Source organism: Anabas testudineus, chromosome 16 (genome assembly GCF_900324465.2).
Source record: "Anabas testudineus chromosome 16, fAnaTes1.2, whole genome shotgun sequence".
Taxonomy (NCBI): domain Eukaryota; kingdom Metazoa; phylum Chordata; class Actinopteri; order Anabantiformes; family Anabantidae; genus Anabas; species Anabas testudineus.
In genome coordinates, this window is record NC_046625.1 from 1,744,656 (window position 1) to 1,761,761 (window position 17,106).

Consider the following 17,106-nt stretch of genomic DNA (forward strand, 5'->3'; position numbering starts at 1 on the left):
AGTACTGTCTGGAGCTGGTCAGGTAGGTTTGGCTGCACTGACTGCTAGCATCACACGCTAGTCAGAGTTACGTTAGTTTACTGTTACAGAGCAAATATATCATCATAGTTTGTAGTAGATACAACTGATACTCTGCGCGCTCAATGTAAAGAGATGTATTAATCACATAAAGTTATTTTCTACCCGTTTTGAAAGTAAGCTTTGTTAGCGAGACAACTCCACGCCAGACTCCAGTCAAATATCCGGTATAAATTTAAACAACGCAAGAATCCGTCACACTAAAAGTAGGCTTTGAAAATATCTTATACTCCCTAAATACGTTTGTGTTAACGGTTCATTTCGGGTTAATCCAACTTGTGAAAAAGTACTTACATTTATTTTCAAAGTTTTTGAAATGAGCTTTGAAAAGACCTATATTTGTCAGTCGGTGTTTAATCAGAATCAACAGATTTTTTTCTCAGTTTGGCAAAATCATCTGTATGGAAGTCGTTTCCCAGCGTTTGGAGTTGTTTTTGATAAAAACATGCAGTTAATACAGCTGTAGATACAGGCGTGAAATGTGTTCCCCTCGTTAAAAAACAGTGGTGGTTGATGATATGAACAAATTTATCATCATCTCCTGGCTGTTTAAATAAAATCTTTGTAACTTTACAGGAAAAAACGTGTAGACCAACTCACTAATTAATTTCATTTTTCATTTTTACAAATTTCAAATTTGTAAAACCTAAAAACAAAAAACAAAACAAAACAAAAAATATATATATCTATCTCAAATAGAACTGTAACTTTGGAAGAATGGCACCAGCTACATCTCCCCACTCTCACACCTCCTCCACCTCTCCCCTGTCTCCTCCTCAGGACCAGAGACTACGATGGCTTTGTTTGCTCCCTCCTCCTCCCAGAGGATGCACGGCGCTCCTCTCTGGCTCTGAGAGCCTTTAATGTGGAGCTGGCACAGGCAGGTATTTTTACAGGCAGGCTGAATGGGGAATGATTACTGATAATACTGCTGTTATTGCTGAACTACTCAAGTGCTATCACTGCTTCTAATAGTACCAAGGTTAATACCACCACTATTACAAATGATGGACAGATGAAGCCTTGAGGAGCTTTGGAGGCTTCTTCAGTTTGTGCTGTAAAAAGATTTGAGGCTTTTGGGCTTCAAACAGAGAAAATAGTGTAGCGTCTGACTGCTTGTAAAAATTACAGTAGCTCTTAGAGACTGAAACACCTCAATGGTTTGTGTCTGTAAGAGACCAAAAGCTGCATGTTATAATTTGTTCAGAGGTGCTTCATTAAAAGTATTTTTCACTGTACAATATGTGACAGTTAAATAATTGTACCTTTTCTAAAAAAACAACAACCTAGAAATAAAACATTTACAGTTAATGATAGTATTACTTTTATAATAGTATTATTTGGTACCAGGTGCAAATGTTTTCACTGTATTTCTCAACGATTCTTATTCCACAAATGTTTTTAGTTTAACTGCAGGACATTTCAGGTTTTCGTCAGTCACTTGGTTTTTATGTGATATAAGAGCTGACAGATTGTAGTCCAACATCATACTTCACTGTCATGAAACAAGCTTTGAAATTTCAGTATCATATATCCATTTCTACCCATTACCACTACAGTAACACCACTTTTACTACTGCTGCACCTGTTACTATTGCTGCTCACAGTCTTTTTCAAGTTTTCTTGGCCTCACACTTCTTCGTTCACACTTCGTTTGTTTGCCCACAAGGTGAAAGACTCAGTTTCACAGAAGACAATTGGTCTGATGCGCATGCAGTTCTGGAAGACGGCCATAGAAGAAATCTACCGTGATGAGCCTCCGAACCAGCCAGTCAGCTCTGAGCTGTGGAGGGTAAATATCTGAACATTCAGACATGTTACAATTCAGTTTTCTACAATAATCCAGATAATTAACAGTGAAAATTTATTTTTTTTGTAGGCAGTGAGGAAACATTACCTGACAAAGAGGTGGCTGCTGAGGATCATAACAGAGAGAGTAAGACACAACTCAAGAATCATTCCACACAGTATTTATTATGTCTCTCTGTGTGTTGATTGGATTCAAGATTAACATAAGAACTTACTGTATCCTAATTTTAGAAATCTGAGAAATAAAAATAAACAGATTTCACAGGTGTTATTAGTTCTGAGCGGTTAGAAGCCAAAATAATAATAAAAAACACAAATTTTAAACAAATATTAATTAAGTACTGTAATGAAATAAGTAACTTTGAGACTGTGTCTGTTTTACCAGGAAAAGGATCTGGATGACAGAGCCTACAGAAACCTGCAAGAGCTGGAGACGTATTCAGAAAACACACAGTCCTCATTGATTTACCTGCTGCTGGAGTGTTTAGGTAAGTTAGCAATATACAGCAACCTTTTTAGAGTAAAAGTGAGTTAGGTGAGTTAAGAGAGGGGGTTAGGATGAAGGTTGATGAGAAAATGATATTTTCAATCTAGGATCCAATAAAAGAGAGTCTATCAAAGTCATCCTAGACTCTGATTTAATTTAAAGGTTTGAAAGACGTCCATGCCGACCACGCAGCGAGTCACATCGGGAAAGCTCAGGGAATCATAACGTGTCTAAGAGCCTCTCCTTATCACAGCAGCCGACGGAAAGTCTACCTGCCCATGGACGTCTGCATGCTGGTGAGTCCACGCCTCACGGTGACAGCAACTCTGTTTTAAAAGTGAACACCACCTGTGGTTGTTATTGTCTGCACAATAACAATAAACCTGATTTATTGATAAAGATCAGTCAAGTCAGTCATTGTGCACAACATTCAGGTGGCAATGTTTCATTTTTAGCTGGTGCCGACTGCTCCACTCACGAAGTACAGTTCATCCCTGTGCTTTAGGAAGTCAGGTTTGCTACTGTAGCTTATTGCATATTTTGTATATATAAGAAAATAACTGTTTCCGTATTTAAGTTTTTTTTATTTAGAGGACCCAGTGCCCATAAAAACAAATGCAAGTGTAAAGACATGTAACCATTACCTCATCCTCAGTTTTTCCACTCAGCTGGTTTTAAAGTTCGAATTTTGCTCCCAAACATAGCATAAGGCAGTCCCACACACATGCCCACGCACGTTTGTCTGACTCATGACTCAGCTTTGACACGGTGTCAGATGATATTCTTGTCAGAGCAGTAATGAAGTCATCATCCTGCACAAAGCGACAACAAATCAGCATGGGACTGTTACACAACAACCATATGGCAAAAAGCAGAGGGCTTCAGATTTAAAACCTCCTTTCTGTGCTACATACAGTAATAATGCAGTTTGCAGCCTTTGTGTGGGCCATCTGTCTTACAGTTACAAACTGCTGTGAATGGAGGATCTGAGGGGGCTGGGTGTGTGTGTATATATACTGTGCAGATGTATTTGAGCTGCTGCATGAAGGACACGCACTCTGCCCTTAAAGTCTTCAGCTGGAGATGATGCTTCTAACCTGAGGCCTCCTGTGCACTTTCACCAACAAAACCTTCTCTGTGCTGCCTTAAGAGGGCGCCGGTGATGTGCTGCAATCCCCTTGCACATGTTCATACTGTATGTCACTATTTAGCTCTTGTTCTCCATCCACGGCTACGCACACATTTCTGAAAAACAAAAACATGGTTAAATTGAATGTTTGCGTGAAGCGTGAACTATGCAGACAGACAACAGATGGAGCTACAGGAATTCTACTTGGCTGATCATGCATGATGGAGAATCTCAAAGCCACTTATTCAAACAGACAACAGTGATGATGTAACAAGAAAACTAATAGTTTTAAAATCATATGATTTGGATTGATCTCCTAATATTTAAATTAAATGTTTTAATATTTCAGTAAAGGGCATAATTAACTAATCAATAGCTGATAATTATAATGTAAAAGTATCAAGTAGACCTCACACACTGTACAACGTGTACATACCAACTGTAAGAATCGAACACAGAACAGTATGGACACCGATTGTTATCTGGGTAAACAAAGCAAAGCTAACTAGTAGCATATCTTTCTGGTCTTTATGCTAAGCTAGACTAGGCTAATTGACCTACTTCCTATTTAATGGTATTAGCTTAAGAGTGTTATTATTCTTTCATTCAGCTCTTCAAAAAGTCAAGTCAATAAATGCATTCCCAAAAATGATGAACTACTCCTTTTGAATGTTGTAGTGAAAACAGTCAGGCAGACATAAACCAGAGACATATAATTCAAATACACTAACAACTGAACTACACAGCCACTTCAGCTCTTCGAAGATTTAAATGAAAAACACAGCATATGACTTTCATCAAAACACCTGCATGATTTGTTTTCTGTCCAAGTCCTTGTTGTTGTGGGTCATTATGCTTATTAACTCTGCAAAGAGCGACAATTCAGACCAGGGGCGTTATAGTTATGTAGTGCTTTAATGAACAGGCTGTAACCATCACTACTGGACTACAAATGACAGCACATTCCTCAGAAGTGTTTTAGTCTGTGATCATTCTGTGCAGTTTTCAGTGACTTGGGTCACAGGCTATTCTTATATTCTTATATTTCAAATGTGCAACATGACATCCCTGTTGGAGTGTCTGTTGAAATGATGCAGTGACCTCCCGCAAGCAAAATACTTCAGTTACTTGTCTTTGACTGTGAAATAAAAGAGCACCTTTTACATCAGCTGCAGCTGCCAGCATCTAGAGAGTGGCAGAGTGAGAATGACAGGCTACCCAGTGGGAGTTAAAGAACTGCTGCGTCTGTTTTCATTGAGATGTGGCTACATGTGGACATTCAGGACATGACTACTCAGCTGAAGGGGCAAACCGCTACTGAGCCGGCAAGGAATCACTGCTGTCCGGCGAGACTGGACTGTGTTTACATCAGCAGGGAATGGTGCACAAATGCTGTGGTTTAATGTCTGTAGAGCTTATCACTCATCATCATCTGTGTAATATTTGTTGGCAGCTGGACTTGCTCGAGGTTTTTAAAGTCATTTTACTTCTCATAGTCTTCAGTCTTAGTTCTGAGTGCTTCGTGGAGAGTCCCGGGGATTTAACCTCTTCAGAGATGTTCACAGCTTAAAAGTCTGATCTGGGTCATCACAGAGTCCCATCAGTTAAGGTGTTAGGACAGTTAACTGCCTGTGTAGAGATTACAAAACTGTTAGTAGGATACTGCAGACTGCCAAAGGTTTCCTCTATGGATCAACTCAAACTTTGTGCTTTGAAAAATGTTATTTGCTCATTTGGTCATAAGTAGAATATGTAAGTGGTTCTGATGGATAATAAGATGATGGTTGATGGATGTTCAGGGGGCTCTGAGGTAGAACAGTGTAAGAATGGTGGATTTTCACCTGTGGGTTTGCAACCGTTGGTTGGTTTGTTGGTTCAAGATTGCGAGAGCAGAAATGTGACGTTTCTGAGCTGGCAGTGTTCATGCACCTGTCTACATCTCCCCTAAGAGGAAGTTCTGTCTCTCTCTTAAACTCTTCTTCCAACATTACCGGCTTCAATCATTTTCTGCCCTTAGGCAATTGCTCCACTTCAGAGGAATGAGAGAAATTGTTCTTTGAGTAGAACTGGGTCTGTTTCTGTGGTCTCGTATTAGAGGAAGAGGTCAGATCACAGTCCACAGATCTGAGGTGCTGAGAAGAAATTGTATAAGTGAAGAAATGTAATTCTTGATGTTGAGAGACCGTACAATTACACAGAAATTACGGTCCATTGTGCTTGTTATTCTTTTTGTTGGAAAATCATTTTTTTAAGTGACCTGTCTGCACTTGAATAATAACGTGTCATTAAAGCTCTAATTTCCCAGAAAAATACAGCTTTTTAAAAGGAATATAGTTAAATGAATGGCTAGCTACCTGTATTTTATGTCAAACTTTGAATGAACTATATTCTGCTGGAAGTAGACGCTGTGACAAATGACAGTGAAGTCTGTACGTTATAAATCTCAAGGTATCAGGTCCAAAAACATTCATCCTCATTATTTGCTAAGTGATGTATACAGAATGAAAAATGAAAATCTTCCAATTATATTACATTTTTGAAGCTGCTCCTACACCAAAGATATATTTTCCATTGTGATATCAGTTTATGTATCGTTTAATCAAATCTATGTTTGTAGTTTATTATTTTTTTTATCTAAAAGTCTTCGGTTGATACAGACGTCTCCAAACTTCTTAGAATTTTTGTTGTCTGGGCTTGTAACTTGGTGCCTTTGGTGTTAGACAAGTAGTTTCCTTCAAGTTTCTTTTTAGTTGTTGAATTGAATATCCAGTACCATAAATACTACTCTACCTAATGGTAGATCAGTTCTGCAGGGGTAGAAAAAGTGAGGAATAAACTGCACAGTGTTTCTTAATCTGCTTTGAATTTTCAAGACAAACCATTAACTCTGTTCTTCATCACTAGAGGTTGTCATACATTAGGAAACACAGTGAACAGTGATATATGAGGATGATGATGATCATTAGTAATTATTAGTATTATTAAGGTGTTGTTCTGATTTTGTTCTGGTGAATTTTCCTATTGGTAAACAATGAAGTGTTAAATAATTTAATTTGATCTAATCATCTACATCATCTCTTGGGTCTTGACAGTACATCTATTCATCTATCAATCATTGGATTTCAGTGTGATTCTGTTAGAGGATCAGAGTCCAGAGCTGGTGTTTCACCCTGTGGTGCAGTGTGGGCTGTACTTCAGTGCAGGGGTGGTATACCCTGCAGCACAATGTCACACTCCATCTCTGGAGCACCATAAGGCAAACAGAGAGCAATTTGTGTAGATTACAGAGACAGATAAGCTCTCGTGTGAAGTGGAGCTTACATGGATTCAGCTGGAGAGCTGAAGAGATGAGGCTCGTTAATTTGACATCCCACCCATGCCCTTAAAACTCAAGCATTTCTGTTTCTTGGTTTCTGCAGCATGGAGCATCCCAGGAGGACTTTATTCGTGGCAGTAGGGAGCAGAACGTCCGGGATGTCGTGTATGACATCGCCAGTCAGGCTCATGTACATCTACAACACGTATGTACCATGATAAAAAGTATTTGGACATTTCATGTGATTCTGAAACCATGTGTATGAATCCTTTTTTCTTCTTGACTTGAGGCTGCAGGGATTTTTACTTTTACATTTACTCATTTGGAAAATGCTTCTGTTGTTATTTACTTGACAATTGTTCACTTAGTTACCAAAATAAGTTTAATCCATGTCAAAGTAGAACAAAGAGATGCCTTAAAAAAAGAGCCTCAGTAGCAGCAGCTCGACCTGACACAGACGCTGCAGGTGTGAAGGAAATGATCATTTTCTGGGTGTCTTCAGTGACTTTTCAGTACTTTTGAAGTGAGAGTGTCTTTAAGGGAGTTTTAAAGACACTGAGGGATTCTGCTTTTGTTAAATCGAGTTCAGTAACTCACTCCACCCGTGTGAGAGCTCACAAGAGTTTGGATTAAATTTCCTGCCTCACAATAACTGCAGGACTGGCAGCTGTTCATTTGCAGATCATATCAAGGGATTTGCTCCCATTCAGCCACAGAGGAACTGTAATGTGGAAAAAGGAGATGTTGCACAAAGGTGGAAGAACAGCGTTGTGCCTAATATGCTCTTGTATGTTGGTACCTTTATCACCCAAGTAGTTAGTTTTCTAAAGGCCACTAGGATGGAGACCTGTCAAACTGTTCTGTTTTCAACATGAAAACTCCCAAGAAATCTTTAAAAACCAATGAATCTGTAGTTTCCTTTCTTTTTAAAGCCTCCTCACAGATGGGCGAGCTGACGTGGTTCACAGCTGTAACAATTATCCAGTAAATGCTTTGTAAAAAAAATATAATAGTATACATTTTATTTGCACCAGTAGTGCTTTTACTTTGATGGCAGTGTAGCTCACAGGCTTTAAACACATTCAGTTGTTGTTAATAGGTTACAATCAGACTCCAGTTTACAATAATTAGTGGATAATTCATAAGTGCAGGTTTCTCTTAATAGAAAATGGCAGAATTGTCCTTTTATTGTACGTGCACATTACAGTTAGGTTGCACAAGCTAACACTCACACATAAAAGCCTCCAGCATTTATTTTGTGTGGTTCCTCATCAGCAGGTGTTGACTCTAATTAGGTGTCCACCCATTCCCATGGTAGAAAAAAGTAAAAGCCACATCCACCACGGTGTTTGGTAACACTCTTGAACAGCTCTTAATCCACTTAGCGAGAGCTCAAACAGCGGGAATAAAAAAGGTTTTACATTTTTAAAATTCAAATACTAGTTGAGTCACAGTTGATGCGCAGTGATTTTTGAGCTTGTAAATGTCTTTACCCACAATACGGCAGGTACCTCTGCTCAGGTTGAAGATTTATTAGCCTCCTCGTACACACGTCATTAATTTGAACATTGATGAGTTTTTCATTAAGCTGCTGCCCAAACATTTAATGTTTTAGTTGAACTTCGGAACAAGAAGGATACAAATGAGGATTTTCATCTTCCTGCACATATTGAATGTGTTTACTGTCTTCTTCATACTGTGGGTGCAGACATTTACAAGAAGTGCTGCACTAATTATACTGACTAGAAAAAGAGGGAAGCTGTAGAGCAAAGTAATGACAGTCAGTAAGAACGAATCATTAGCATTATATATAACATTAATATCCAAAATCATAATACATTTAAACAAAAACAAGTGGAGAATTAAAAAGATTCAATATGAGGACATGTTTAAATATAACAACATTAGACTGTAGAGTTGTTTAAAGGAATAAAATCGTCCACAAACATACATAGAAGAACGGATTAAAAGGAACTGACTTGACAGAGTAAAGTAAAATGTCTGTTCATCCACCAGGTGAAACCCCTGGACCAGCCCTGTGAGCTTTTCACAAAAACCCTATATAATCTCTATGCTGTTATGTTCTCTGCAGACTGAGAAGTGGACAGTATATAATAAATGTTTTGCTATTTGCTGAAGTTCTGTTATTTTCTCCTTCAGGCGCGATCATTTAGCCACAGCGTTCCAGCAGCTGCTACTCCAGCCTTCCTCCACACAGTAAGTCATCAAATATCAAACATGATGCTCACATCAGCTCTGGGACAAGCTGAGGATGGAATCTGTTTTTATTCTGATTATATTCTGAGGCTACAACTTCACCTGTGCGTTGTGTACTTTTACTGTGGGTACAGATAATGTTCTTGTATTTAAGGTTAGCGCTGATGTTTGTTTACTTGCGTCCATGTCACTGCTCGAGTTAAAACAGATCAACGAAGACTGCATCCACTCAGATGTTTGTCTTGTGTTCAAACAACTCGGCGGGCTACATTCTGTGGACTATATCATTTACCACTTAGTGCATTGGTACATGTAACTGAATGTATAAAATACTTTTGTTAAAGTTTCTGTTGAACGAAACTGATCTGGTCTCAATCCAGACCAAGAACGTGCAATGAGTCTGCAGACTCTTCTGCTAATGAAACACAAGGTGGTGACGCCTTTCCAACCGGAGTGTACAACTCAGTGAGAACTCAGGTCAAGGAGACTTCGCAGAAAGCAGCGACGTGCTTAATTATGGCAGCTGAAATAAAATTTAATTGAAATACCACTGAGGACGGAAAGAATTTGACACAACCCACTGAGCCGACCTCTGCATAGGCTGCAATCACTGACTTCTGATGTTAGGACTGAAACTGGGAGGTTTTAAATGAAAAAAACAACAGAACTCCAGGTATCTACCATTCAATAACTAGTATTGAACAAGCATGATATTACTTCTAATCAATAATTACCTCAATGCTGCTAATATGCATAAGCCCGTGATAGTGGCCCCTAAAGTAATAAAGGCTCCAGCCACTATATGAGAAACTGTTTGGACAATCAATTCAGACTAACGTCTAATGACTAATGTCTGTATCACTCATTACATTTTAAGTTGTTTTTCAAATCTATTATCCCGTAAAGCTTGTGAATTAAGGCTCTATCTCCACTGAGGTGCAAACAGGCTGCGAACACAGTCTGTAAACAAAGAAGTGTATGTGTGTGTGTACACACACACACACACACACACACACACACACACACACACACACACACACACACACACACACACACACACACTGTCAGACCACTGTTTTTGAGCCACACCCAAAGATTTCGTGATGTTCGATGATCTTTCATCTGGGACAGCTCAGAATCACAGTGTCTACCTGTCATTAGGTTTGTAGCCGAGGCTGAAGAAGTAACGTGTAATAGTTAGGAATGCATTTCACACTTTCCGACACCAAACTCTAATCACATTCTCCTCAGCCTGAGGCTGATTTGTCTATTGAGCTTCACTGAAACATGCACATAAATATGCACATAAATGTTTTCAAGGTTTCTTCAAAAGCTAATAAGTTTTTGGTTTCCACAATAAAAGCACAGTCATATTCAGACACACACAAACTAAATCATAATACCCGTGGTGTGGATGACTCATTTCTTTTCTGTCTCTTCTCTTTTGGTGTCAAAATCTGAGTGAGATCACATCAGCAGGTTGTAAAAAAGTCCTGCATATAAACTAAACATGAATGCATGTTAGGTTTGTTACGAAGCAAGAGGAGTCGAAGGTTTTGAGAGTTTGAGGAGAAACAGACGTGATTATTCTGCGCAGGGATGATGTAAGTTGAAGGCAATCATTAAAAACAGTAACTACATTCTGCTTAAAGTAGAAACACTAAGAAATAAAGCCTCACATATTTGATTTACCCCTGGATCAGTGGATCTCTCAGTAAAATACAGATTAATTTGGACCAAATAATCAAGAACTCACTCATGACTTTAAAGAAATGTTGAGAAACTTGCTGTTTCTTGTTCAGCAGCTGCAGATTTTCCAAACGGAGCTGTTCATTTAACAAATACATGCAGCAGCAGCAGCAGCAGTTTAGACCTGCAGATGTAGAAACGTTAATGCTGCCTCCATCAGGTGATGAGTCCTATGAGAAAACGGCGTCGTTATTGTTTCGTTGCTGAAAAACTAAAAACAGCATCTGATAAAATGTGTGATAAACTTAATTTGTATTCACCAGAATTACAAGTAGAAAACATTAACTTCTATCTTTTGTGCATTACGTAATGAAAACACTCAGATTTACTAAACAACAGTGGATTAGTTTGAACTGACAGCGATGCCACCCAACTCTGTCCTCGCAGTCTGTTACTGTAAACCACTGATTAGATGGATTTTTACATGCAGTACAGGAGTTGGCAGTTTGCAGAGAACGACTCAGAAAAGGATCTTCCTGCTGTGGCCAGAGTCCATTAACGTGACACCGTTCTGACCTGCTCCAGTGTGGAGCTGAGAAACACTTCAGTTCTCCTGCAGTGTGCACACAGCGAAAACCACTCTGCCCTTCTGAACGTACACTTATAATTTCCACACTGCAGTGGAGGTCGTTTGTGTGACGCTCCTCCAGCTCAGTGTCCACGTGAGAAGCGGACGAAGTCACTTGGACTTTCCCACAGCGCTGTGAATTAAACTCTGATGAATTCTATGTTTGGATCAGAAAAGCAGGAAAAACTCGTCGACCGGCCACTTAGTTTAACACATGAAGACATTTTTTTTCAGAGTAAATTCTGAGACGTCACAGTGACTGCCTTCTGGATTTTGTGAATTGAAGAAGATGAATGCTTTTCTTTGTGCTGCTGTCATTTTTATTTAATTCCATTTGGCTTCTTTTATTTATCTTCTTTTATTTAGTTTGATAAAAGGTGAGCTGCCTGATTACTATATTTAAAAACATGCTTTGCCTCCCTTCAATCCTCTCGGTTCAGCCTGACTAAACTAGAAACGGTGGTGCTGTGTCTTTCAGGTGGTGTTGGAGGACTACCTGCAGAGAGTGAGGAGGGCAGATTTTGATGTGTTCCACCCCAGCCTGCAGAAGAGAAACCCCCTCCTCCCCATCCAGATGTACCTCCGCTCCTGGAAGAAGACGTATTGAAGTCCAACCTGCTCCACCTCCTCTTCTTATCTCTGGTTCCCGAGTTTGACTGGTGCCCAGAGACTTCATCTCTCTGGGGGACTCGAAGACCGCATTGTAGCAGGTCTATAAAGAAATCCAGACTGGTTTTGAACCGCAGCACTGCCACCCAAGTCTGTCTCTCTTATAAAACACCAATCACACTGACTGTTTCTCAACCTCTGGCTCACTCACCAGCTTTGGTCCTTAACATAGTCGCACAGGACACACTTACTGTAAGATGAAGACTTTATTGGAGAGTTTTTAGGTATTAAATCTGTTTTCATCGCATACAGTGGCAAGAAAAAGTATGTGAACCTTGGAATATTATGATTTTTCTGCAATAGTTTGTCATAAAATGTGATCTGATCTTTATCTAAGTCAAGAGTATTAACAAATATGATGTGTCTAAAATAATAACACATTATTATTATTCATAATAATAATACAACAATAATAATAAATAACACAAAATCATCTGATCTTTCATGTCTTCATTGAGAACACGATAAAAATCTCATAGTGACACTGTTAGTTAGAAAATAACACTCAAAGGTTTTGAGTTTACTCTGCACAATAACAATGTGCTTATGTGATCCATACCACGCTACAAAGAGCTTTCAGAGGATCTATGATCAAGAACTGTTGATTTACATAAATCTGGAAAGGGGTACAAAGTGATGTCAAAGACTTTTCACCAGTCTACAGTTAGACAATCTACAAATGGAGACACTTTGGGACTGAGGTTACTCTACCAAGAAGTAGGCAACCAGTCAAAATGACCCCAAGAGCACAACAAACACACATTAATGAGATAAAGAAACAACCCAGAGAGACAGATAAAGATTTGAAGGCATCATTGGAACTGGCTAACATCTGTGTTCATGAGTCTACAGTAGGTAAAACATTGAACAAGCAGGGTGTCTATGGCAGGACACCACGAAGGAAGCTGCTGCGTGCCTGGCTTCAGAAAAACAAAATCCACCTTTGGAAGTGGCCAAGTCAGAGCCCAAAACCCAAGAGAGATGCTTGAAGAGAGCCACATGAGACGTCCAAATAATAATAACGGAGCTAAAACAGTTCTGCAGGAAGAATGGCCAAAATTCCTCCTGAACAATCTGTTGATATATTTTTTGGTGTTATTATTTTTGACACATCATATTTGTTAGTGCTCTTGTCTTAGATGAAGATCAGATGATGTTTTATAACAAATTTATGCAGAAAACCATGAAATTCACTACTTTTTCTCACCACTTCACATTTTGTAACTTATGTGTTATGAAAGCTCATTTAATTGGGTCTAATTCTTGTTGCTCGCTGTCAGGCACTTGGTGAACATCTTTCAAGGCAGTTTTGTGGTGTCTCACATTGTTGGTGCTAGTTGGTGACTTCATTTTCATTCTGACCTCTAAGGTCGATCTGTTTTCGATCTGGTGTACAGTATTTCTGAATCAGGATTGAAACATAAAAGCAGTTTGGCTCCAGTATTAACTATTAATTTAGTTTTTCTAATGTGCGTACTTCATTGATTGTTTTTAAAATAATTGCTCACAATTATTACTTATCTTCAGCATCGACCTAGAAATACTGTGCACACCTTTTAAAATGCAGTAAAGATGTTTTCCAAAATAATACTTAGAATAGTTTGTAGCTGTATCAGTTTGTTCAACATGAGAAAAACTGCAGTATTTGGTGTGAACCAATTATCTCTGAGACCTTGACACGGCTCTTCTGGGGATTTATTGGTCTGTGTGTGTGTAATCCCAGACTGACTGTGATATAGTTCTTGATGACTGTGGCGGTTTGTTTGGTGTCATTGTGAAGCTGCAGGATACAGTTAGGACTTATCAGACCCCTTTCTGCCAATGACGGGTGGATCTAAAGTCCCTAAAACCTTTACACAGTACTGTTTATGTTTCACATTTTTCAGTTCACACTCAGCTCCTGTCTCATGATTTAATCACTTGTTTAGAAAATGTTGAAAAATGACCTAATTAAGGGTTATTGGGACATTTTAGTGGAACAGGAAACACATGGGAGGACTGGACTCAAACCGTGTCGTCAACTTGACGGATCCTGGTGGAAACGCTGCAGTACAACCATCATGGTTACTATGGTAACAGGCTATCTAGCTATCCACGACATCCTTCAGTATTTTCAGGGAGACTAGTATTATTTCTGTCCTTCTGTGACTGAGCGGTTGTCCGTCACTTTCATCATAGTAAACTACAGTAGCAATGTTCTCACCATAATTATTCACCTTATTTCCCCTGAAACAAACATGTCCACCTGTGTTTATTGCTAGAATTCTTTCCCTTTTTCTTTCCTCTTCTGAGTTATTGAGGCTCATGAAGCCACTCAGCTCAGAGAGACACTCGGAAGAGGGAGCACGAATCAATTGAAAAGAGAATCTCAGAAGATAATGAGTGAGATGATGCACACACAGAGGCAGCATCAAACGAGGCGCGTTTCATCTTTGAACAGGCTCGATACAAAGTACACCTGCAGATAGCTTTTGGAGTTCCCCACTGCACAAATACACGGATGGGCTCGGATCGGATGGACTGGACCTGCCGTCTTTGTGTGCGACTCTGTTTGTCCAGATCCAGTTCATCTTCTCTAGTCATTATCAAACCAAAGAGCTGATCAGAGCTGCAGAACACGTCTGTAGTTTGGCATCAGTATTTGTATGTTAGATGGACCTGTCTGTGATACACCTCTGTTTATTCAAATACGTCCTGTGCTCCTGAAAACGTCACAGAACTGAAACTGTTCCTCTCGTGTCACTTCTTCTCCCTGACATACCGTTTGTCGTCTTGCTTTTCTAAGTCTCTTTGAATAAAAGCCAACGACTAAATGTAATTAACAGTTGTTGTAGTTTTTGCACAAGCTGAAACGGTATGAACATGTTCCTTTGTGCTGATGAAAATCCAATTTGAACTGGATGAAAAGGGGCTGAGAACCTTTTCATTTGTTGGTATTTTGCTTGTCACACGTCTCATATCATACGTATGACCATCATCAGACTAAAGTGCACACTTGCTCTCATCTCTTAAGTAAGCAGTGAAGTCTTTCCACCGCTCTGCTCAGTCTCAGTGATCAGTTCATGTATTTTCAGCTGTGAAGGGAATTTAGTTTTCCCAAAGGAGAAATTGTAAGACAACAGTTCGTACAGTTAGTTTTTCAGGACAGAAACAGCCTCAGTCCATCTGTTCGCTGCACATCGACTGTTTTCCCTGCTAAACGTTACTAATACTTCTACTTCAGCTGCTTTGTGCACAGCCGTCATGCTCTACTGTGATTTACACAGAGCTTGGTGGGTAGTAAAGTCGCCACCACTAAACTTCCAACTTGTAATTTGACTAAGCGAGCGTCCCCCTCACTGTGACCTGAGGATGACGGGGTGTTGAGGAGTTTCTCAGTCTGTGGATATTCTGCTTTCAGGCTGTGTAATCTCTTGTTGCAGAGGAGAGGGGCAGATTAAATATCGTATCTTGTCCTGAAAGCAGCTTATTCAGATACTAACAAGCCAAAGCAAAGTAATAAAGATGAGAAACGACCAACACATGGCAGGTAAGTGTGCAGATGGAGTAAATCCTGCAGGGGTTACACATCTAAACGCTCTCGTGTCAGATTTAAGTTTTCAGACCGTCGGCACTGAGCGTTGGGGGTCATTCACCCGGCTCCTCACTCTGACGTGACAGGTGCCTCGTTAGGCCTTAATTAAGCCTCCTCTCCTCTGCTTTAAGGTGTCACCGTCAGCACAGAGACCTGTAATTACCATCTGCGACCCAGAGAGCATCACTGTTTACATCAACAGACACACCAGCGTTGTACTGCACCGAGAACAGAAAGCATTCATTAGACCGTTTCTGGCCAGTTTAGTAATTACAGTGAGCAGAGGAGACGCTTCACACATCTTCACTTCTTCACTTTTACTGAATGTGAGTATCCAGTTTTTCATTTGTTTTTGAACTGACTGACACTTTTCTTATGTGTTTAAATAATTCAACATAGACGGTTTCTGCCTGAACCCATTTAAAACATTCAAGTTTCAGATCTCACATCAGAAGTCAGTGCATGTAGCCTGTGCACACGTCGGCTTCTTGGGTGTTTCTAGATTTTTTTGAATACAATTGGAATAATGAAGCATGTCCCAGTTTCTGTGCAGTCTCCTTGACCTAAGTTCACACTGTCAGTGAAAAGGCAGCGTCGTGCACTGTGGTCAGAAAGGTGTCGTCACCCTGTGTCACACCGTCCGGAGACTTACTGCACATTCTTAGTCTAAGTGCAGATTTTATAAATGATGTATTTTATACAATTTAGTTAAAAATAAAACAGAATAAGCTCATTATTTGGGATTTCAATGACACTTAAAACGTCTGGTGTAAAATACCAGACACAGGATGAATCCTTCAGGTCAGTGTAACACAGTGGATCAGTGTAACCAGCTAAAGCTATGTGACATTATTTTGTGCCTGCAGATGATTTTTGTGGAACAAATTTTTCCAATCTGCAGACAGGACAGAAGCTTCAGCTCATATTTATCCTGAACAGAGGCGTACAGCATGTGGTCTATGTAGTCCACAGCAGCATTAAGAAAACCAATTTCCTCTTGTCACTTAGTGGATTCTGGGATGTGCTGCAACAAAAACTGCACTTAGCTGTGTTTACAGCCTACATATGACTGGACAGAGCTCCATTCAAATTTAAAAGATTTAAAACATTTGTTGAGAAGGGACAATTTGGCCTTTGAACAAAGATAAGAGACGTGTCAAACTCGATTCATTGGGCGTCACTGTGTTCACTCAGCCTTAAAGCGTAATGCTGAAATCGAGGCACAGTCTGTGCAAATGTAAACAGTAATTGGAAGATGGACAGTGGGCTTAACGAGTAACTCCGGATGATGAGTTGATTTCTGCAGTGCTGACGTGTTGAAGTGATGAAACTCGAGGCAGAGATGAAGGGATCAAAGATTTGTCACATCAGAAGATGAAAGAACACATGAACTCGTTTCTTTTATCTGGGAACAAATAATAAAATGAAAAGACAAACAAATACAAAAAAGGCACAAAGAACACTTTCAACAGTTTAATTTGAACAGAGTGACCTTGAATTTCAGACGTTT

At 39.6% G+C, this 17,106-nt stretch overlaps 1 protein-coding gene across 1 annotated transcript; it reads left to right on the forward strand.

Moving 5' to 3' along the window:
* Window position 1: 1 nt before the first annotated feature.
* ndufaf6 (NADH:ubiquinone oxidoreductase complex assembly factor 6) lies at window positions 2-12,342 on the forward strand. The gene is made up of 9 exons (XM_026369910.1): window positions 2-22; window positions 859-962; window positions 1,748-1,870; window positions 1,958-2,014; window positions 2,273-2,375; window positions 2,537-2,670; window positions 6,923-7,024; window positions 8,980-9,036; window positions 11,832-12,342. The coding sequence occupies exons 2-9, from the start codon at window positions 942-944 to the stop codon at window positions 11,958-11,960; spliced, it is 726 nt and encodes a 241-aa protein (XP_026225695.1). The 5' UTR covers window positions 2-22; window positions 859-941; the 3' UTR covers window positions 11,961-12,342.
* Window positions 12,343-17,106: the final 4,764 nt, after the last annotated feature.